Consider the following 24,149-nt stretch of genomic DNA (forward strand, 5'->3'; position numbering starts at 1 on the left):
TTAAATATGTCAATTGGGTATAAGTCAATTCAACCATGCTTGGAGGAAAGAGCACAAGCCCTTTAGCTCTAGTTAGCAGCTGCAAAGTGCACAGATCCCTATGGGCAACAAAAACAAATTCAAATCAAAGCGGAGGGAAAAAGACAAAAAGTTTGTGGGTGACCCAGCAGAGAGGGCCAGGTCCAACAGGAGAAATAAATGTGCTCCTTGTTTATTGCTTGATTATCTTAACAGCTCCAAAGTATTACACTAATGTACTGCATATTGCATATTCTCAGTTCTATTCCAAAACTTTTTTTTATATTCAAATCGTCTTTATTTATTAACAACACAGAAGGGAGGACAATACAAAAACCAAGGTTATGGAGCTGACAAGCAAGATATAAGCACATCCTGGAGAGGAAAACATTGTATGATGGTTCCAATATACAACGGTAGCATAAAAGAGTGAAAGTGAGACCATGTTGCACTGAGATGAGAAAACAGCGTCAGCTCAGCAATAACTTATAAGAAATTATAAAACACAAGAAGGGAGAAAGAATAAGAACAATAAGGAAATAAAGGTGACCAGCTAGTCTAGCCCCTTGGCAGTTAGTGGTATTTATTGGTCCAGTGACAGCAGAGCAAAGCTAAGTCAAGGTGGATTGACATTGACCGAAACCGAGGCAGTATGAATATATTGCAGGTCAAAGGATTTATGGAGGGTCATAGCAAAGCTCTAGTGAGTCAAGAGAGCCCCAAAGTTTCCTGTGGGATTTGCGCCATGGTGAAGTGTGAAGAGCTTCGTTGTCCGCTCTTCTCAATGAAAACAACCACTCTTTCCACAGCTTAAAGGAGACCTCATTGATATTCTTCCACTTGCTTAGTACAACTTTGCACCCTAGGGTGAGCATGAGATCCAATAAATGCCGGTCTTCAACATTTTTCATATGCAGGTCTATAGCTCCTAATAAAACATAGGCGAATTCTTTTGGTGGACGATAGTGAAAGATCATTTGGATGTAACTATGAATCTTGTCCCAGTAAGATTGTAATTGTGGGCAGTTAAAAAGCATGTGCGCCAAGTCACCAACCTGAAGCTTGCAGTTCCAAAAGTTGGGACTATCAAGAAGTTTAAGTTTGAATAATCTCTCGGGAGTCCAATATGTTCTATTGATAATCATTAGTTTCGTTTGGGAGAGTATGGGCGAGATTTTACTAAGGAAAAGAGTGAGGTTTATCCTATCCCAATCAAACAGTATGTTAGAGGAGTTTTCTTCTTTCTCCCAAGATGTTTCACATTTCCTGTGAGCTTTTTGCGGATTAAGGGGAGGATCTTGTATATCATAGAGACTGTATGACCTTTTTGTACCAATTGGGATAGCCTACCGGTTAGTAACGGATCGGAAGGAGAGATGGAACGAGCTGAAATTAATGATTTGAGATGGAGGAATCTATAGAAGTCCATGAGTGTAAGTCCAAACTGGACCTGTAAGCAGGAGAAAGGCAAAGGCGAGGAGCCCGTGTATAGATCCTTGACTGAGTTAATCCCACACTTCGACCAGTGTTCCCAATAGAGGGACTTGCCATTTATTTTAAGGGCCGAGTTGTGCCATAAGGAAGCCAGATTAGATTTGTGTATTTTGACCTTACCTTTGTAGGCCCTCTCTAGGTGCAGCAGGGCCCTCTTAGTGTTGAGCAAGATGTACCTCGAGAAGGGAAAGGCGGAAGTGTCAGCTGTCAGTATAGTAGAAAGAGGCATGTTGTTAATGATCGCTCTTTCTATATGCACCCATACAGGAGTATATTCCGGCTGAGGGAGGAGCCAATTAGCGCCCTGTATGCCTAGGTAGGCAATCTGGTAATTCCTGAAGTTCGGCAGTCCTATACCCCCTTTCCCTTTAGGTAACTGGAGTTTGCGTAAGGAAATCCTCAGTTTCTTCCCCTTCCATAAAAAGGTATTAAAGAGTTTATATACTTTTTTCAGGAAGTCGTTTGATAACGTCATAGGCAGCATGCAGGTAAGATAATTAATCAAGGGGGTGATCATCCTTTTCAACGTTTCCGCTCTACCCCATCATGAGAGGAATTTTGGGGACCAACCGTCCAACAGGGAGGAGATCTTTTTTATAAAGGGCAAGCTTGTTTGTTTTAAGGGCACTGATTAGATCCTTCTCAAACTCTAGACCAAGGTACTTGAAGCATTTAGGCTGCCAAAGTAAACCTGAATTACCCAGAATGCTTTTGTTTCCGATGTTGCTTAGGAGCTTCACTTCTGTTTTGTCCTTGTTTAATTTGTGACCGGACACAGCAGCGAAGTCCGCTATTGAGGACATAAGGGCTGGAATTGCGCTCTCCGCATCTTCAGATGCTATTAAGACATCGTCTGCATAGGCCGTTATATTAACTACATACCCTCCAAAGTCAACCCCTTTGATCAGATCATTATTTCTTAAATGATATAGGAAGGGTTCGATAGTTAGCAAGAAGAGGGAGGGGGAGAGGGGGCACCCCTGTCTCATGCCTTGTTCCAGATTAAATGAGGAAGAAAGGCAGCCACCCACTCTCACCCTGGCAGACGGATTGGAATATAAGGCCATCACCATTCGGATAAAGTCGTCACCTACTTTGAATTTGTTTAAAGCAGCTTCCAGATACGTCCAGTCGACCTTGTCAAAGGCCTTTTCGGCGTCCACGGTGACTGCGACGGTTGGGGAGTCGGACAAGTTTGCCTTTTCTAATATGTGAGCAAGGATGCGTGTGTTGTCGCTAGATAGTCTATTCTTTCGGAAGCCCACCTGCGAAGGATGGATGAGTTTGGGCAGGAATTTCTGAATCCTCTTGGCGGGTATCATGGCATACATTTCACAGTCGAGATTAATTAGCGAGATTGGTCTGTAATTTTTCGGGAATGACGGGTCTTTCCTTCCTTTGGGTATGACTGCTATGATAGCCTCAGCTGGAGTGCCATTAACTTGGCCGCTAGTAAAGAATTCCCTATATAGGTCCTGAAAGGGCTCAGATAGTATTGGGGAGAAGCTTTTATAAAATAAGGCGCTGAACCCGTCTGGCCCGGAGGCTTTGCCGGTTTTAAGAATTTTAATTGCGGTTTCAATTTCCTGAGAGGAGATGGGGAGGTTAAGTTCTGATTGGTGGTGCTCTGAAAGGGAAGGAAGTGTGCAAGTATTTAGATATTCCTCTATCTTTGAAGATTCGAGATCCGTGTTTTTACTATACAGATTCTTGTAAAAGGTTTTGAAAATGTCAGTAATTTTAGAGGGATCAGAATGGGAAGACCCAGCTTGATCCGTTAGACTCTTAATTGCCGTTTGCTGAAGTTTAAATTTTAGGTAAGATGCCAGACTCTTCCCCGCTTTGTTGGGCTCGCAGAGCCTAAAGCTCTTTTGGTTCCTTAACCAGACCCCCGCCCTTTCACTGACAATCTTGTTATATTCATATTTTTTAGACATCATGTCATTCATGACTAGTGGATCTCTGGAGAGGACATGACTTTTTTCAAGCGTTAGTATTTCCTGCTCTAGGCGTTGCAGGTTACTATTAGCATCTTTGTTCCGTGGTCTGCCTGTGAGCTTCTGTCTTAAGGACCACATTGTTGAGTCTCCATAAGTTAGTTCTCTTGACCTCGTTCTGTAGTGCAAGGGACATCGTGATGCATGAGTGGTCAGAGATAACCCTAGGCTCTATGGAAGTAGCTTCAATATCGGAAGAAGTGTGGCCGGAGGTGAGGATAAAGTCTATGAATGAATAAGTGTTATGTGGGGGTGAAAAGAATATAGAGTCCCTACCTGTGGGATTTTGTAATCTCCACGAGTCTATTATGTTAAAACGGGTGCAGAGATTAATGAGGGCTTTGTGAGAGGCGTTCGGTCGATGGGGGCAACGAGAGTCTCTATCTAGCATTGGGTCAAGGGGCAGATTAAAATCGCCACCCATAATGTGTGTGGCGTTATCCGGTATCGTGTCAATGTGATTATCAACAAAAAGAAATACAGAGTTCCCCGGTTGCAGTCAGCTAAAGGACTGTCATTGGTCTCTCTCTTGTCGGGTCAAACAGTAAAAAGGTGAGTGTAGTGAACCCTCTCTTGGAATTTTTGGGGTACCTCACACAAGTCGCCGGTTGGACTACACTTGTAATCCCACCCGGTGATCGTTCAGCGTCATCATCGGTACCCTGCCCCTGCGCCAGGCTGGCAGTGCAATGCCTGTCGGGCAACAATACTTGTTGCTCTTTGGCGGGGATCTTCTATTCCTTCGCCAAAGGGTGTGTGGATGTAAGGGGACCATGCAAGGAGGTAATATGTGAGTGTGCAAAAGTGAGCGTGGGTGAAATAAAAGGAGTCAGTGGAGTCCAAAAATTGGGATTTTAATGATATGGCTCACTGCTCTATTAAAAATACAAGGGGTATAGAGGCAGAACTATCAAGGTAGTAAGCCTCATTCAACCCTTGGTGAGTGGATGGTCAACATGTTTCTTGCTTATAGAGCAATTCGTCAGGACCAAGGGGTGCTCATATGATTTGCAAGGGCTCCCCCGTGATCAGGGGGCCCAGTATACGACCTGGTAGGTGTCGTATGGCAGTCCTTTCCTCAGGACCCTTCCCAGGACTAAATGGGAGAGAGAAGAGAGAAGTGTACTGTTAAGGAGAGACCAGAGAGACATCATGGACAAACGTGGAAACATTCGCGTTTTGTGACTGTCATAATATACAGTGGGTGAGCATGCCTTTGGTTTGCTCAAGGAAGATCGCATGCTTAGTGGTATCCAACAAAGTTGGTTGGAAGTGTGTCATGCAGTAAAAAACCTGTGAAAATCAAGGGCTATTACTGTGCTATCAGCATGCGCGATAGCTAGTGGAAATTGAGACAACATTTGTGGGGAGAAAAACAGACTTCAAACATGTCTTTGTGAAGTTTCAGAAAAGAACACTAGATGGAGTCAGTGTATGGGTAACTAACCCTTGGATTAAACCGTAACACCAGCCGCAATAATACAGTGATGGTAAAATTTAGAACAACCTTACCCGTTTGTTACACTACGGAGGCTTCCTCGAGCTGACCGGGTGGGGCCAGGACTTGGTGGAGACCACCTGTTAGGAGGAAGTATCCCCGCCATGTTATCGATTGGCGGTCAATGCGTCTCCCCATTCAACTGCTTAGAGCTTGGTCCCGCCGTGGCGCTCAGAAAGAGGCGCACGCGGGGGCGCAGAATGGAGCATATGTGCCTTACCTCGGAGTTCCTGGCGTAGGGCGTCTAGTCACCTACCCTTCCCACTGCGGACGGTGCCGCAGATCAGCCGGTAAAGTTTGGCGTCCCGGGCGCACTACTTATGACCCGTGTGTGTGGCCAGTTTAGTGGGCGTGGCCCCGGCGTGTTACCAGGCAACGAGTGGTAAATAATGGACACAGAAGATTCACTCGCTCCGTGTGTTGCCGGTGGTTAACAACGAAGACGGCATCGCGTGCTAACGAGGAGGGAGGGAAACGTGAGTGCCATCTTGAGAGGGAGGTGGAAATAGGCAGCTTCATGGTTATGGGCTGGGTTCGGCATAGTAAGGACAAAACAGTCCATTGGTCAGCTATCTAGTGAGCATTGTCCAGGGCACCGCATCGTTGAGCCCGTTTTCATCTGTGTGTAGACGGTGTACCCATCTCTGCTCCAGTCTGAAGAGGGATTGCTGATTCATACCAGGTTGGCATTCTAGAACTGTCCACTTTATGTCCTCAGTGGTATGTTTGTGTTCCTTGCAATGTTCATACAGCCCGGTGTGTGTTTTGGAGCATCGAATATTACTGTTGTGCTCCATTATCCGTTGTTTCACCGGGCGCATTGTCATCCCGATATAGAGCAATCTGCAGGGGCACACCAAGATGTATATACATCTCGAGCTGTTACAATTGGTGTGTTTGTGAAAGGTCCAGGTGAAATCTCCTGGGAGTTCGATTGTTCTGCCTTGGATGGTTTGGGGGCATACCACACAGGAACCACATTTGTAGTGTCCAGTGACAGGGGGAAGATCCCAAAGGGTCCTGACTGGTCGAGTTTGTAATTTCTTAGGGCGAGTGTGGATCAATGTGTCCTTGAGGTTGGCAGTCCTTTTGAAAGCGAACCGTGGTCGTGCCAATTCCATCCCAGTGGAGATCAAGATACCCCAATGTGTCATCACGGCTTTCTTGATAAATGATGAATGCCTGGTGTAGGAGGTGACACAGGTGATGATGTCATCTGGTTCTTTAGGGTGGACCTCTAGAAGGGCATCTCTATTGTTGTTCAATGCTCGTTTGTACGAATTCTTTAACAACCGGGTGGGATACCCTCTGTCCTGGAGTTTATGCTGTAGGGTCCGGGCCTCTTGTCTGAAGTCTTGGACAGAGCTACAATTCCTCCGAATTCTAAGGAATTGCCCAAAGGGTAAATTATCTCGCAGGGCTTTAGTATGGTGGCTTTGGTAGAGAAGCAAGCTATTTCTGTCAGTATCTTTCTTGTATAGCGTGGTGGTTATTGCTTCGGGTCCCAGATTGATGGTAAGATCGAGGAATGGTATGGACGTCTCCGAGATGGTTCCAGTAAATGTAAGGAAGGGGTCTTGTAAGTTAATCCAGTCACAAAAGGCTTCACAGCTGGGACGGTCCCCTTTCCAAAGAATCAAGATGTCGTCGATAAAGCGACGCCAGAGAGTTAAGTTCTCTCGGTAGGGGTTTTGCTCCGGAGGGTAGATGTACCTCTTCTCGAACGAAGCCATATAAATGCAGGCCAAGCTCGGCGCGAAGGTAGTTGATACAAATCGTGTCAATGTGGTCACATAGTTCTTTCCAAAAATGCGGGTCGTCTCTGTTGGGGGCGTAGAGATTGGTGACAAAAAACTCCTTGTTATCCTTCGAAAGTTTTACCGAGACCGATCTACCCTTAGCGTCTGCAGTACACTTTAGTATATCAATGTTGGATTTTTTGGCAATTAGGTTCAGGACACCGTTTTTTTTTCCAGGGCCTCTGAGCCTACTGCCTCGCTGTATGTCTTATTCTTCATTGAATTGAACTGCAATGAATCAATTTTAGTTTCTTGGAGCAATATTATATCACCCTTTTGTATATATATAGTCAAGAATTTTCCTCTTTTTAACCGGATGATTGATGCCCTTGACGTTCAGCGAGACAATTTTAATACTCTTGTCCTTGTGAGCTGAGAAGTTAGGGGTAGATAGCATTGGCATTAACTTGTGTCATGTACATAATAGATGACCACAGAACCCGGAACATTAGCAGTAGTGGGAAGCCTGACTGAGGGGCTGGTAGTTGTATGGTAATTTAGTTGGGCAAACATGGGCAAAAGGGCACTGATGATCGTAGGTCGTTGAAGGGCAAGACCAGGCTTCGAGCTAAGAGCTGCCACTGGGATACTGGAGAACTGGGACACGGCCAGTGGCAGTTTCTCTATAGGGGCGTCAGGGCTCCGCCCTGGCTACATTTTTTACATTTTGCCGATTTCGGAAGGGATTAGAGATAACATTTATTATTAAAGAAGCATCATCAAATATTCCCCAAAAACGAACACGGGGCACTGCCTGGGTCAGCAGCAGTCTACCCCCCCTCTCACCAACCATTACTGCAGCACTCAGGTCCGCTGTCACGTCACGTGACTAATTGCTCCTTTGCTCCCTGTCGGCCGGGCACAAAAAAGCCTGCTATGTGTTTGCCGGGCCGACAACCTCACAGCCCTGAAGGCTGTGACATCATCGGCTCGTCAAAGACATAGCTGGAAGGCCCAGTCTCCACCCCCTGATGGCGTGGAGGTTAAGTTAGCCCCGGGTGTTTAAAATACAAGCCTGGGATCGCTAACTCTCCACGTCCATCAGAGAGTGGAGGAGAGCTCGTCACAGTGTCACCACACCCCTTTCCCACTGCTCCCTGTGACGAGTGGGAAAGGGTGTTTCAGCGAAGGGGAGTCGAGTCGTGACCGTCTGCGCAGGCTCAGGCTCGATGGCGCAGATGTGACTGCTTCCCGCGCGCGTGTATCAGCATTTGGTTTGCTTCGCGGCCTAAAGAGTCCTCATTGAAGTCCTTTGCCTGCCTGCTGCCTGCTCATAATAACCCATCCATCCCAGTGTTCAGAGCCGAGACCTCGCGCGGTGTGCTCCACCAATAATTTTACGCCACACCAATTTCAAATGTCACCAGCCGCCACTGGATACGGCATGTAGGTTAACTAGACTAGAGTCAAGCTGGCATGTAGAAATGAAAACAAAAGTGAAAAACGTAATGGGAAACAAGACGATAACTAACAGGGACCCCCCCCCCCCCACCAACCCAAACCCTCCCCACCCACCCCAAAAGTAATCCAAAGACATGGTGACAGGAGAGAAAGCAACAGCAACTCCCCTTCCATGGTACTAGTAGAACATCATGCGTAATGCTACAAATTCTGAAAACATTAACTCGTCCGGAGGTTAATGCATACATAACAATGGGTGTAACAGTAGTGTTTGAGTCTTCAAATGTGTTTGAGACAGCAAATAACAAACTGGCATTACGAAATGCCTTACCAGATACAACATGTTGTGGAGAACTGCAACTGGACGTGTGTAGTCACTGCAAGTGGAGCAGAGTAAGAATCTTATTCCTGCTGCCTATAACAGGTTTGTTTGTATGATCGCATCATGGCTATGAGTGAAGCATTAGAGTGTGTAGCTACTGCCAATGGTACAGGGTAAGTATCTGATGTCTGCTGCCCTAAACAGGTATGTTCATATGATCGACTCATGGCTGTGAGGAAAGCACTAGAGATTCAGTTAGATATGAAAACGATACCAGGCTGCTGCGAGAAAACAGAGGTGTGAGGTAACACGGAGCAAGAATCATTAAAGCCAGTAGATTGTCTATTGGTATGCAGGAGGGCCTATCGGAAGGCCAACTGGCGGCTTTACAGAAGTGACCTGTAGAACTAACAAAGGCCCGTATATGAACAAAAGGCTTATGTATTGAACATCAGGTGCCCCCACTTGGAGCACCTGACTCGGTAATATCCATCGAAGGGGTGTCTGGCCCGTCAAGGAATCTCTTCAGTTGCGCTTGATAAGTGAATATTTGCGGGACTCCGTGAATCAAGACTCTGAATTTCGAAGGACCCACGAAGCCATACTGGTAATTTAGGGTGCGCAACCTTGGTCTAAGAGCAAGAAAGCCCTTCCTGGTGTCAACTGTTTCCTTGCTATAATCTTGGGAAATGTAGATCTTAGATGACTTCCAAAGGATATGATTATTCCGACGCAAGAAGGCCAGGATCTGCTCTACGTGCTGATAACGAAGAGGTTTACAAACTATAGGCCTGGGGCCCTTTTGGTTGGCCGTGATTCGTGACGGAACCCTGTGCGCTCGGTCAAACTCCAAAGGAGTATGGAAGGATAGATTGGTGGCTTGGGAGAACCAGGACTCCAAGAAAGAGCTGATTCTGTGTTCTGTCTCCGAGAGCCTGGCATTGGTGTCTCTGATGTCCTGCCGAACAGCGGATATTTCTCCTTTGGTGGATTTCGCCAGATCATGGACATCTGCAAGCTTGAGCAGAATTGTGTCTAGAGTCGCATTAATATTGCCTTTCCCTTTGGTCGGTGAATCCGGGTTCGGAGGGTCAGCTTTGAGCCTCTTAAGATTTTTGGCTTCTTTTTCACTCATGTTGTTGTGGACAGACAACCTCTATGGGAGTGAAACACAGATGGCGGGTGTAGGCACGAAGAGGTGATTACCACCTATCGAAAATCTTGGCCCAAAGACAGTAGTAAGCCAGTAGGAAACCAACGGCGAGCTTCAGGTGAAAAACCTATGGTGGGCTCCAGGGTCTCGTGGGGTAAAGATGTTAGGAAATATCCATGAGTCAGCCCCCCCTTGGGTTCCGAAGACTGGGGTCTAGTATCCGTTAATGGAAAGGTGCACCAGATCACCAGCAGTGAAGCAACAGCAAGCTTCAAAGAAGTACTGGAGTAGAGAAACTAGAAGTTGTCTCGAGCGTCGGCCATCTTAGGGTCAGGCAGTGATATTGGAGGATATAGACCTTCTCATTCATCAGCCATCTCAAGGTCAGGCAGCCACAGGTTATGATGCAAAGCAGTAGATTGGGTGGTTGAACAGGACAAGCGGTATATCTTCAATTAAACACCCCATGTCAGGGTGTTATAAGTCTGCATGTTAGAGAAAGGGCAAGCGCGCTGGGATGAGCACCTTACTGTAGGGGGGCACAGCCATTTCAGTACTCACAGCACAGAGCTGATCAAGCGCTTCACTCGGGGTTCAAGAGTGACGATTTTCAGGACGTGGTGATCTCCTCTCCCCCTCTCTTCTGGACAGGACCAACCTAACCACTTGTGAGAGGCACAGCACAGCTAGCGTGGTGATTGTAGGCAGATATTCGTCAGGGGACGATGATGGCCGCCATTTTGGCTTTAACGAGCGTCCTGCTGTTGATGGAGGGAAGGGCTTCAGAAACGGACCGCCATCGCATTCCAAGCCTTCCCAATGCCGGTCGAGTGAGCGCTTATGCCTGGAAGCGTTGCAGTGCACTAAAGTAAGCCGCGCTCGTACCGCAATTCAGCCGCATACGGGTAGACGGGTCGCACAGCATGGGGCTCCGCTGCTCCGCTGTTGAAGGCTCTGATGCTGGACGTCACACAGGCCACGCTGATCACCCCTCCATACAGCTGCTCAGGGGCACAGTGTGGCAGTTCTGACCCGTTCCTTGCGTGCCTTACTCACTCCGCTGTCAGACACTCGCAAAAGGGCACTTCGATGATCGCTGGATACTGCTGAAATTGTCGGTAATACCAGCGCCACGGGAGGAAGAAAGAACTCATTCCGCCATCTTCCTCGGCGTCCAAACCACGCCCCTCCTATTCCAAAACTTTTACTATGGGGATCCCCAACGCATTTTAAGTATGCTCTTCGTCAGTGGGAGGAATAGACATATAATTGAAATCTGTGGAGGAAAATGCAGCGAGTTTAAGAATAATCATGGGAGGGTACCACACTACCCTCTCCTGCATGCACAAGAATCAAAACGGAAACAATACAATTACAAATGGTCGTAGAGAAACCAGTGGTCCCCTTCAATGTCTAAACCACACCATGAATGCTGAAAAAGAATGGGATATCAAAAAAGTATGAGAACTCACTGAAATGTGAAGCAAAGGTCGGAAACCGTCCAACTGCAACTACGAAACCACCATGGTGCTACTAGACAAACTTACATTAAGAAACTAAAGGTAATCACCTAGAAACCAACACTGTAAACAAACTGTGAATACAAGATCAATGAAGTGCTATGTTAAGTACACATGAACCCTAGGTTAAGAAAGACAAGCATGGGACTGTAGGCCGTAGCTTACTGAGAAAGCTGAGACTCAGAAGCCGTGGAAGGGGATCCTAAGATACGGCTTGAAAAATGAGGGGCTTGACAGACTGGGTTAATCATGGGGTGCATGGGGTAGGTGATCTGTATTGAGATGGGGTGCTGCTACCATTTGAGGAATTATTTCCAGCTTATTCCCACAGGGCAATTTTTATTATATCGGGCAGTGATTGCTACAGTGCGCCGCCATTGGGGTTTGGGTTTAGAAGAGCCTCAAGTACACAGGGCTTGTCAAATATTGTGTACTACAACGGGTCGCATAAAGGCACTGTTGTGTCTTTATCGGGTGGTAGGAAGTGATATGAGAACGCCTTTTGCAGGTCTAAGAGAGAAATGGGAGCAGAATTTGGCACATTCAATTTTAGAGCCAGAATGGGCAAAGCTTCTTGCAAATTCTGGTACTGTGTCTAGAAATGCAAGATTTAAATTGATTAACTTTTGTTATTTACACAGGGCATATCTAACTCTGGGGAACATAGATTGGAGATATCAGACAGCTGTGGCATGCCCTAGGTTTAGGGAACATGGAGTGGAGATGTTGCATATGGTCTGGTCATGCTCATTATTTGAGGAATACTTGAAGGAAGTAGTCTCCTACATGCATGAAGTAACGCAGAGATCTATTGAATGTGCTCCTGTGGTCTATTTTCTGGGGGGATTTCCAAGACCTGCTAGGTGCAAAAGCACAACAAGATTTATTGACTTGGCTCTGGTACTTGCTAGTCGGGAGGTAGCTATGTGTTGGAAGTCAGCCAGGTCTCCCAGGGTGGCAAAATGGAAAGGGAAGTTGATTCGGTGGGCGGGGTATGAGAGCTCAGTGTTATATTTTGAAGTAAGGATGGCTAAAGGATCAATTGAAAGGGTAAGAGCATGAGATCATTTATTATATTCCTTTTAAAGTTTGGATATGAGAGATGACTCTGGGAAAGAAAATGAGTAGAAATGTACATCGCAATAGAAACGTACTTTGCAATTTAATGCAAATTAAATGTCTCTATTGAAAGGGGACAAACATGAGATCATTTATTAGATTTCTTTCTAAGCTTGGATTTGAGTAAAAATGTCCTTAGCAAATTAATATGTGTAAATTAGAAGTGTACTTTGTGAATCAAGATGTGTCTATACATGTACTATACTATGCTGTAATGGGGACTGGACTGGGGGGTGGGGGAGAAGTAGAGGTAAGTAGTAACAGTTATTGTATTGTTTTGTATGTTTTATTAAAATGCCAATAAAATTATGTTTATTAAAAAAAAGATGTGTCCTCATAACTAACCAATTACTATGGAATACTGTGTAGGGTTTGTGGGAGCATTGGCTTGTATTTCACTAAGTCTATGTGCAGAGGTTATAGTGTCTAAGAAGCAAGCCTTCCAAGATGGATGTTGAAGAGAATCATTATGAATGGGTTTGAAGGTCCATAAGTCAAGAAAGGACAATATTTAATTCCCAAGAAGGGGAAGGCCTTCTGAGAGGAGGATAGATTGTCTTAATACCCATGAGATAATCCTTGACTGCAGATCTTTTGAAAAATAATATTTGTGAAGGCCATTTTTAATAGGCCGTATTGGCCACAATATGAACTCTAATAGTTGAAAATTGCAATTTTGCTTTGATCAGATAAAGGAGGTATGGAAGAACCACCTCTTCTTGGCATGGTAAACAACTGAAATTGTTCTGAGCACACCAGATGCAGAATCTCTTCCACTCTAAAGAATAAGAAGTTCCAGTAGGTCTTTTGGCTTCTCTAAAAACATTCATGCATTCTTGAGGATGTTCAGGTGACCATATTGTATCAGTTAAGGAGCCAAACTGCTACATTTGTGCTTGCATGTTGGGGTGTTGAATTTGGCTTCGAATTTCGGCAGTGGGTCTTGTTTGCACGACAGTCTCCTATGTGGAAACTTTTAGAGGTGAAGGAGAAATGATGAGAATCATTCTGGCTTTCGAGTGAGACAGCTTGATGATCAATGTTCGCAGTAGAGGAAGTGGAGGAGAAGTGTAAAGAAATTTGCCTGACCAGTCAATACACAGGGCATTCCCCAGTGTGCCTGGGTGGTAAAACCTTGAGGTGAAGTTTGGCCATTTTTGGTATCCTCCATCTGCAAAAAGATCTATTTAAGGAAAAAGCCAGTCACAAAAGATGCTGCGAAGTACGGAGTTGTTTAAAACCCATTTGTCATTTTCTTGAATGGTTCTGCTGAGAGTGTGCACCCGAGTGTTCTGGATTCCTGGTAAATGGACTGCTGTAATCTAAGATCTCTCGATATTAGCCATTTCCAGATTGTTTGAGCCTCCAGTGACAGAAGTTTGCATCTTGTTTCTCCCTGTTTGTTCAGATAATGCATGGTAGCTGTACTGTCCATCTGAACAAGGAGATAATTCATTAATTCATGATGGAAGGATAGCCTTCAGGGCTAAGTATAGTGCTCTCAACTCCAGTAGGTTGATATGGTAAGAGTCTTCCTTCTGAGATCACATGCTCTGTATTGATGATGAGCACCCAAACCTGTAAGTCATTATTGTTTAGGTCAGGATTACATTAATTCCTTTTAGAAGATTATCTGTGCGGCACCAGCAGCTGAGCAATTGCATTGTATGAGTGGTTAGCGTCACTCTGTCCTCCCATCCTCCTGAGATTTGATGCCATTGATCTTCTATGCACTGTTGTAGAGGAAGCATGTAGAGTTTTGCCTTCGGGGCCAGAAAAATGCATGATGCCACTGATCCTAAAAGAGAGAAGACTTGTGATGCCATTGGGTGGGCTATTGTCTTCAGACTGTGACATTTCTGAAGGAAAAATAATTGCCTTTCCTCCGAAGGAAACATTTTTGTGTGCACTGTGTCTATTACTTCATCTAGGTAGTGTAGGATTTGTACTGGTATCACAGTAGATTTCGTGTGATTCACATGCAACCCCGCTGATTGAGAGTGATGACAGCCAAATGATGATGTTGGTTTGCTTGTTGGTACAAAGATGGCTTGATGAGTCAGTGGTTTAGGTATTGATAGACGATAAACTTCATTTTTCAGAGATGAACTGCTACAACCGCCATGCATTCGGAGAAAGTAAGCTGTGTAGATTTGAGACCGAAAGGAAGAACCTTGTATTGCTAATGATCTCTTCCTACCAAGAACCTCAGGAATTTTTTATGTTCCTTTGCTATTAGGATGTGAAAATAGACATCTTGCAGATCTATAGGAATAAATTCTCCTTCCTTTAAGGAAGCCGCAGCCCGTGCAGGTAAGAGCGGTGAGGCAGTGGGACCCGTGGGGGGGTTAGGGGGGATTTCGATGGAGGATGATGAGGTAAAATTAATAATTTATTTAATCATCCCTCATCATCGTCTGTAGAAATCCCCCTCACCACTGTTACCTGCACGGGCAGTGGCTGTTTTAAGGGGAGTGCGGCTCTTCTCTCCCACATGTTTTTACAGGAGGATGGAGACTTATTGTTGCAGTTCTTCCCCAGTGGAAGAGGGATAATTTGTTTAGTTGGAATGAATGGTGGAGGACACTTGAATCTGAGAAAGTATCCATGTTCTATAATATTCAGAACTCACTTGACGGTGGTTATTTTTCTCAACTTTGGTAGATAAGATGTTATGCTTCCCCCTACCGGAGTGGGTAATGGAGATGGGGGACGTGGACAATCACTGTTTGCCACAGGTTGTTACTTTAGTGGCTTGAGCAGATGGTTGCTGACCTCGCCTGCACCTTGACTGAAGTCTGTATTGCTGATGCCTCTGTGTCCGTTGAGATTCCTGTTGTTGCTCTTGAAGCTGAAAGGTTTGAGCTCTCTGATTAAAGTACCAGCAGTCATAGGGCCTATGGGAATGTCTCCTATATTCCCACCTTTTCTCCAATCCAATAGCTCTCAGAGAGTCAAGCTCAGTTTTCATTCTAGATATCTCATCATCAGCATGAGATCCGAGCTGAAAGAAGAAAGGTTCAAAATTCGGGGTTGGGCTTCAGGTTTCAAGCCTGTGAGTCTGAACCAAGATGAAAGCCGAAGTGTAAGACTATGGTAGTATCTATGAGCTGCCAGAGTGGATCAATCAGCTGCAGCAACCATGACATGATTTGTGACCATCATGCCTTCGCTGACTATCTCTCGGAAGTCCTGACATCTTTCTCTGGGAAGGTCTTCCACGAATTGTTGTATTTAATCCCAAAGAAACCTGTCATAATGCCCAAGAAGAGCGATCACACCAGCAGCCTTCATAGAAACAGCAGATGTGCCACAAACTTCTCTGCCCAGAGAGTCCCATTTTCAGGTTGTGCTTAGCCAGCGCCCATGCGCTGTCTGCAAGACCTGCTGTAATGAGTATAGGAGTATAATCCCACCTGCTGCTTGCCGTTGGTTTTCCTTATTGGTTGGTGCTCCAATATGTCACTTCGGTTTTATATCAAGCAGCACCGACCAACTACAGTTTACTTACGATGTAGCTGTGTACTGTTTTTCGCTTAGCGACGACTTTTCGTTTAGGGTGCCGCGCTTTATGTTTTAGCACGGCCACTATTTTGTGATTCTTTTTTTAATCTTTAAAATGCACGGGCACCTTGCTTCATGCTTTAACACAGCACCCTATTTTATGATTCTTTTTTTAAACTTCACTATGCACGGGCACTGCGCTTCATGTTTTAACCCTGCGCGTTATTTTGTCATACATTTATTTATTCCCATGGTCTGCCGTTGCTATCCCACTGCCAGCGCTGCCAGCCTGTCCTCTAGCAGCACAGTGTCCAGCTGCCCCCCTGACGGCAGCTGCTTCATCTTCGATGAGTACAGATCCAGCCCCTTTTGCAGCGTGACGCAGGACTCCCCTGGCCACATTCCACCCGACGATGGGCTGGCCTACATCTACATGGGCCACAGGGCCCCAGCGCTTGGCCATCCCGCGCCAGCTTCAGTGTTTCAGGAAGCTGGCACACTGAACCGGCACCTCCTCACCACCTCGGGTCTGCCAACATCAACCCCCGTGCCCAGCCTGCACTGTGGACTACACTGCGATGGCACAGCCCTACTGACTGCCTGCCTTACTGCTCCGCATTGTTACCCCACAGTGCAGCCACAGGACAACGGCGACATGCAACAGCTCTGCAACAAACCATGCCTGCCATGGAGCTCACCTAGAGCTGGTGCAATTAAGCAGCACAATGACCCAAAGGCGTGTGGCATCGCAGAATAAGAATGGACGTGCTAGAGGTAGGCTTTACGTCAGAACCAAGGCTTGCATTAAGGAGAGCAGGCATGCACAGCGGGTGCGCTGGCATTTATAAAGTATGCGCTAAACCACAGTGCGTGTTTGGTGAGTTACCTAAAACTGCACAGCCTAAAGATCGGCAGCTGGGGTGTACTTGAACTGGTGTTCCCTGGTTCTACAGTGCACCACTTGTAGTGCATGGGTGTACCACAGTTAAATCCCACCGTGTAGGATTGACAGCGTCTCTAGGAATTTATTTATAAAGTGCTGCCTGGATGGTTGTAAAAATGCTCCCATATATTAAAAAGGACGGCGTAACATCCAAACTACAACTTTTTTTTCCTACAATGCAACACACGCTGAGGAAAGGCAAGCACCTGCTCACAGGAGCGTAACGCATGGGCACCACTTCTGCGCACGAGTGAACATCTGTGTGCCAACTCAGTTCTGAAAGGGTGCAGGGCAACCCAGTTCTTTATACTTCACAAAAAATACTCCAATAACACTGTACCAGGACAGAGTGTCTGGTGGTGTGTAATTTTTCAAACTACACACCACCAGACACTCTGTCCTGGTAGAGTGTTATTGGAGTATTTTTTGTGATGTATAATCCCCAGGGAGGACATACTCCGGTTATTCCCCTCTCCAACCCCCTGACCACTGGAAAGTGTACCGGTGGCCTTTTGTGTTGACTACCCAGTTCTTTAACAAACTAGTGGACATTGCATTTGGGTAAATTAATTATTAATAGCATTAAAGCACGTACTTTGAGCTTACAAGTCAAACCCTGTACCTTTGAGTAAAAACTAGGGTGACTGGAATAAAAATGCACACACACAATGGTGTTGAGTAAATGTAAAGCACCTGCTGTGGTCTGCTGAATCTGAAATTGCTTAATATAACTGGTACTCAGGTAAAATGCTCCAATATCCTTCAGTTCAAGCTTGCTATGTATACAATTGCAAGGGGGGTCCAGTCTTTCACACCATGAGCAAACTATACCCTTTGCATGCACCCATAATTAATGGCCTGTGCCACTTGTTAAACTCATCCCCGCCTACCAAACATCTAGAGCACATAGCTGAAATGCAGCCATTTATTTCCATTTTATAAATATATGGCCTAAGCATTAGATTTACTTATATTAAGTAAATAACATCTCTACTTCCTTTCCCTGCTTTATAATTAGGATGTCATTTTGTGAGATTTAACGAGAGGTCCTGTTTCTCACACGTTTACAGTGCCAATATCTCTAAAGATCGCAAATGTGAGACCTATTGCATTGCAAATGCGTGTTTACTTACCTTGTCAGGAGGAACAGTAGATGAAGGAGCTGTGGCATGTAGTTTTCATTCAGCAGAGATGATGACAGAGTGTGGTGTAGGATTTGTGCGAAAGAAAGATGGACACTGATCCAGTTGTTTGCATTTTTTCTGTAGGCTGGCTGGTGCAGCTTTTACAGAAACCATTCTCACTGGAGGTGAGTAGGTCAAAGTAGGTGAAAACAGACCCCACAAGTAGGTATGGTGAGACTGTGAGGATCTCGATCTCAAGGTAGAATATTTTCTTTGCCTTCAGCATGAGTGCCTGGGAGATCCTGACCGAAGATGACAGCGGCGAGATCTTGCTGCGAGTTTTGGTGTGGTGGGAGTGAGATCTAGGGTGCCTTGGTGTAGATGCCACTGGTGCATGTGATTGTGGAGTCCGAGAAGGAGAGGCTGGTGGGTTTAGTGGCGTAACTACAGATGGAATTGCTATTTGTGGAGGTGGGAGAAAAGATGATGGTGGTGGAGGAGGAGATTCCGTCAGAGCCTAAGGAGGTGATTGTGAATCTGGAATGAGGATTGGAGAAGCCTGCCTGGTTGGAGAATAGGCTCTTGAATACTCTGCGTCAGATTCTGATGGACGTCTGCAAGCTTTCATGTTGGAAAGCCATTCCACTGTCTTAGTCAGAGAAGTTGGATGATGTCTCAAAGTCAAAGTTTTGGACTTTGTATGGTGCCTCGACAACGAGCCATCCCTCGAAGTCGATGGTGCTCTCTCCTTCGATGTAGGAGTCCTCAGAGGGTGGGATTGGGGTACTGGCAGAGGGAACAGTCTCTCTTCATCCTTTTGATGTCTCTCCAGCCAGGGAATCTTGCCTTTTCTGGTGCTCCACTTGGCCTTGGAGGCAAATCTTTTCTCTTACCCTCAAAGTACACCTGGAGAAAGACTTGGAGAAGGTCTTACAGTGACAACATATCTTTGGATTCAGATCAAGGCGGGGGGGGGCTGTTTTTACCATTTGTCTGCCACATTTTGGGCATTTCGTGAAAAAAGAAGGCATTTTGCTTAAAACAGACATATTTCCTGTCAGGAAAATATTTCAAAACGTACTCTTTGCCCTAAAGTATGTCAAGTGAATCACTGTTGGAGAGAAAAAAATGAATTTTTTTTGGATAAAAAGCCTGGAAAAAGTAGAGCTTTGACTCTGGATCCTGTCGGCAGGAAATGGAAAAAAATAACTGAGTAGACTGCCAACTGCAGGGCATGATGGGACACTGGGGGTCTATTGGCCATTTCGAAGTAAGGCAAAGATATTGTGAAAATGTGACATTGAAAGAACTGCTCCAGGGTCCCGGCATGTGGGTGGGACTATTCAGTACTTATGATTATCAATGGAGATCCCCTGAGAGAGAACACCCGCATACAGGTTTTAATGCCTGCAGAGAAAGATGAAGCCAACCTGAACAGGAAACATCATTTTCACCAAGCACTCATTGTATCCTCCATTGTGTAACATGCCCCTCAGGCACACACTGCTCACCATGCCCATACTGTATGGGTGAGAAAGAACTCCAGGTACAAACAATAGTCCAGGTTTTCAGGGAAAGGTCAGTAGCCCACCTCTCCATTAGGGTTATAGGTAAAACGATATGTAGTGCTGAATTGTAGGCTCTATCAGTATCTTATGAAGGGATTATGAGGGGAGTAGCCATCCTCCAATATATATATATATACATATATGTATATATATATATATATATATCACTTCTAAATCCTGCTTCTCGGCCCAAGATCGCCAAAGTTCACCACAGGTACAGACCACAAAATGCGCAAAAAGTTCTCAAGAAGGTGGTTTATTGTCCCATCGTCTCCAGCATACCGCGTTTCGGCTACGTCACGGTAGCCTTGATCACATGTATATATATATACACATAGTTCCAGTGAGCATGGCGACTGCGTTCGCCGAAACGCGTCTGGTTACACATGGCAGTTCACGGAAAATAAATACCTGCTTCGAGAGGAAACAAGCAAGTGTCCGTTTCTCTGTCGTTCGCGAGCACGAAAAAAATGGAGTGTTTGATTGAGATATATATATATATATATATATATATATATATATATATATATATATATATATATATATATATGGGAATACACTTTGCGTGAACAGGTGCACGGTGGCACAGATTTCCTAGCCATGCAAGGCCTTTCATCCCTTACCCCACCTCTCAAAAACTCCAAATAAGCTTCATGTAAATCGTAATCTAGGTCAAGATTGGGGCTACAAAGAAAAGCACATTATAATAGTGATGAAGCATGGACCAGTTTTCTGGGAGCCTCCATTTTAGAGTCTGCATTAAACTGAAACAGGCTCACACAGTGAAAACAAACACAGGCAGAGAAAGGTGCATTTTCACACGCAGTTGACCCACTTTCTGAAACCCCTCCCCTTACATGATGTTAAACGGGCTAAGGAATAAGCTTAATCCAAATAGCAATAAATAGTATGAAAGATCTTCACAATAAAAACATATATATTTACATTCAGTTATTTTAATGTTTTGTACAGTGCTTCTGTCACTTAATGAACTCTGTAGAGGGGCATGCCTAGAGAAGGCAGATTACCACATAGTCCAAGTGCAAGGCCTGAGTGCACACTCCAAAACCATAGAGGAGTTGTGGCTTTTTACCTACTTGCAAACGTTGAGTTGTTAATTTGATGACAAAGCTGCTGAGGTGAAAGTTGGATCCTTGTACATGGTGGGGGAGGAGGCGTCTCTTGCACAATGATCTGTTGCCAGTGGTTAGCCAGTATTCTCAGAGGCCGATACAGAAGGAACAGCCTAGAGAAGAATCTGGGAGCAATGCAAGACACTGCTTTGACATTGGGTGTAAAGCACTGCTGTTGCAATAACCAATAGTCACTGGGGACATTACCAGTCCCAAGTCCATCTTGAGCTTATGAGCATCAAGGAGAAAAACAGATGGAACAAGGGCAGGGCGTAGAATGTACTCCTACAGTCAAATGCACAAGCCCAGGGCAGATTAATAATGCTGCCTCCTTGAAATATGGTCCTGTCCCGTTGAATCTCTCAGTCTCACTGGGTAGGTTTCCTTTTCTCTATCTACTGACTTCATAGATCAGGACATAGGCTCATCAAAAGCAGGTCCATGAAAAGATTCGGGTTGGAGGTGTTGCCGTAACACAAGGTGAAGAGGATCATAAGTGTGAGATGAGACATGAAGAGGCATGTATGTGGGAGATTGCATACTAGCACTAGTATGTGCACACACCTGGCCTTCAGGTTCAAGGTCTAATTTTCAGTAACTGTCTTTTCTGCCCTTCTTTTGCATATGCTAAGCCTTCTGACTCTAACCTCTTTCATCCAGCACGTTTTGCGATTCAATATTACTCCAGTACGATAAGTTGTCATCTTCAACAGATTCACCCAGGCATTTGAAATACATCCTTACTCTTTGCACTGCCAATCCCCCCTCTTCTCACTTGAAAAGCAGAAGCAAGTAGATGCCCTGAAATATTTAAGGGTAATGTACTTTGCCAACCCTATTTCCAATCTTAGAATATAAGGGAATCAGCAGAAGACATTTCAAAATATTTAAGGACAGAGTAGTCTACTATTTCTAACTTCAGCCACATAACTATTTCGGGAGGAAGGCAGGTTGTTGTAACATAAGTTGTGATGGAATAATATCAAAAAGGCAAGAGTGAACAGGAAGGAAAGCAGAGTGGGTTAAAATCAGAGGTGCAGGGAGAATGTGACAGTGCCATGGATAGATGTTAGAGTGGTGGGCAAGAGTGACACAAGAGCAGTGGGAGTGTAAGAGAGATGAGAGTTCGGGGACACTTGTGTGATGGTGGATGGTGGGTGGGTAGTGAGACGGAAGACTTGATAACGATGGACAGATGAGGTGGTAAATGGACAAATATGAAAGTACAGTGGGGGCTATGGTCATGGACCAACTTAAGGGGTGGAGGTGGCAAGTGTGTTGATGAAGCAGAAGTTGTTTAAGTGCGAGGGAGGATGTAGAAGCCGGGAAATAACAGATTTAGAAGCAAACTCACCATCAAGGAAGCACCATCGGGGATTCAGCCGTTCACCGAGGGAAACATGTGGGGGTGGGCTCTCGTCATCCTGAGAAAAAACAGGGAGCTGTCATTATTTGTTGTCCAACTTTATGTTATCATCCCCTCTCCACTGTTCAATACAGTGAGTTAAGGACTGAAGTCAATAATCTCTCATCAAACACATTTGACTTCTTACCCTAGTGTTGGAAAACGAGGCAGTATCTGTGAGGCCTGCATAAATAACATGTCACATTTGTCCTTCACTGGAAACCAAACACCCTGGTGTAGCGCCTGACTCTCAGAAGGTAGCGTTGCAGAGCAGTCTAAGGCTTACTCAATGGAGGTGGTGTGGGCTAGTAATCGCCAATTACAGGTATGCAGAAATAACACTCAATAATTGATTGACCAGTTTGTACTTTGTTTTATAAAAGTAAGAGTACATGTATTAAACACACACTACTCAATACTATGCACCAATTTACAAATATACATTAGCTGTTGGAATTAGTTTGTGACATTGCATAACATTTCCACTCCTCCGGCAGGTGGTGGGGTGTAGCACCACCACTTCCATGTATGCACATCATCTTGCCTCCTAATGCGGTTAGTTGAACATAACCTGGAGCGAGGGCCTGGCGCACTGGCACCATCCCAGTGACGACCCATCCCATTACCTCAGCGAGCATTTAAAATAGGCACACCTGCCATGTGACACATAACCCTGGCTGAGCATCCCATACCGACCATGAAGTATACACCTCTACATCTTAGGGGCTAACAGTCTGGGTTCTTCTTCACCTAACGCAGCAGTAAGAATACATATTTAGGCATCCCTTTGAAACGAGGTACTTATTAGACTTGATGACATTTATAATGCATTAGAATTACAACCTATAAAAGGCATCACAGATGCAATCACAGGATTAAGCATATCCAGCAAGACACCCTAGCAGGAATGTCTAGCAACATAAACCCTCGTTGCTTATGACTTCACATTACACATGTGACTTACAGTCCCTCCATAGAAAAAACATTAGCAAACGCACTTCCCCTGCAGTTGCACCTCTTTGCCTCCAGGGGATGCCCTTCTCCAGGCATCCCCCACTCAGCCCTTCATCCCTTGGTGCAGTCCATAACACACCACCAGCAGCAGCAGAACAAAAGTTCCAGCTTCAGGATGTTGATAACTGCTGGCCGAGCCCTTGAGGGGTTATTTCTCCTGAGTCCGTAGAGACTTAGGGAGGGACTTTTCCTCTTCATGCTGAGGGAGACTGTGTTTCTCCTGCAGCACCCCCAGTACCTTTGCACTCACTTGGTGGTGACCCCGTTATCCTGGGGCCGCCACAGACCCAAAAAAAAGCTGTTTGCGCTTTCAGGCCTGAAAGGCATTATGGGGCGCTTCCTTCTTCTCCTGCATATTATAGCAGCGGCTCCCCCGCTGCTTCAGGAGAGCCGCAATCGCAGCGCCGACGGCTTTGCCACATCCAGCCCTTGTTGGGGGTCCCGGTCCCACCTGAACCCCCAGGTGGGTGTCCACAGCTCGGGGAGCCCATCTCCGGCTGCTCTGGCTGTTTGGGACCGAGGCCCTGGCTCCTCCTTGTGGATACGGGGACCCGGTTCCACCCCCAGCTGCCCCTGCCAGCCCCCCGCCCGACCAGCACCCTCACATGCTGCCGCAGGAGCCGACACCGCAGTTCTGGTCTGCCAGCTCCTGCGGGCAGACGTGATGACTCCCGCCGGTCGGGCTGGACCTTGGGGGAGTGCCGTGGCACTCCCCCGGCCTCCTCCTTCTCTTCGGGGTCCGGGGTTGGGATCCCGGGCCCCTGGGCCATCTTCATGGGGAGGGCGCAAACGGGGCCCCCTGGCTTGGATTCATTCTTTAGGGTCCGGAGTTGGGGTCCTGGTCCACGCCCATGCCACCGCTCCCCGACTAAAACTCTTCTACAGGGGCCAGGGTGGGCTCCTGACACCCCACATGCACCTCTTCACGTCGCTCCCCAGCTTTACTTCCGGGAGACGGGGCCCAGAGTTGGGATCCCGGGTCCACTTGACTTCCAAGCGGGGGGGGGGGATGGCGCTCCCCGCACTCCGTTGTCGCCGGGGGCCAGGGTGGGCTCCTGGCACCCCGGTTTGGCTTCTTCCCGGGGAACGCAACCACGCTCCCCGATTTTTGTCTTCGCGGGGGTGCGACGGCACCCT

The 24,149-nt window shown here is 46.0% G+C and overlaps 1 protein-coding gene across 4 annotated transcripts in view; it reads right to left on the minus strand.

Annotated features, from left to right (window-relative positions):
• Window positions 1-24,149, minus strand: part of DGKI (diacylglycerol kinase iota) — a 679,239-nt gene that overhangs the window by 205,998 nt on the left and 449,092 nt on the right. For all 4 annotated transcript variants that reach the window (XM_078671815.1, XM_078671812.1, XM_078671824.1 and 1 more), the window contains one exon: window positions 21,948-22,017. In XM_078671815.1, coding sequence (XP_078527941.1) covers window positions 21,948-22,017 — 70 coding nt within the window. The remainder of the gene's footprint in view (window positions 1-21,947; window positions 22,018-24,149) is intronic.

This window comes from Lissotriton helveticus, chromosome 1_1 (genome assembly GCF_964261635.1).
Source record: "Lissotriton helveticus chromosome 1_1, aLisHel1.1, whole genome shotgun sequence".
NCBI classification, from domain to species: domain Eukaryota; kingdom Metazoa; phylum Chordata; class Amphibia; order Caudata; family Salamandridae; genus Lissotriton; species Lissotriton helveticus.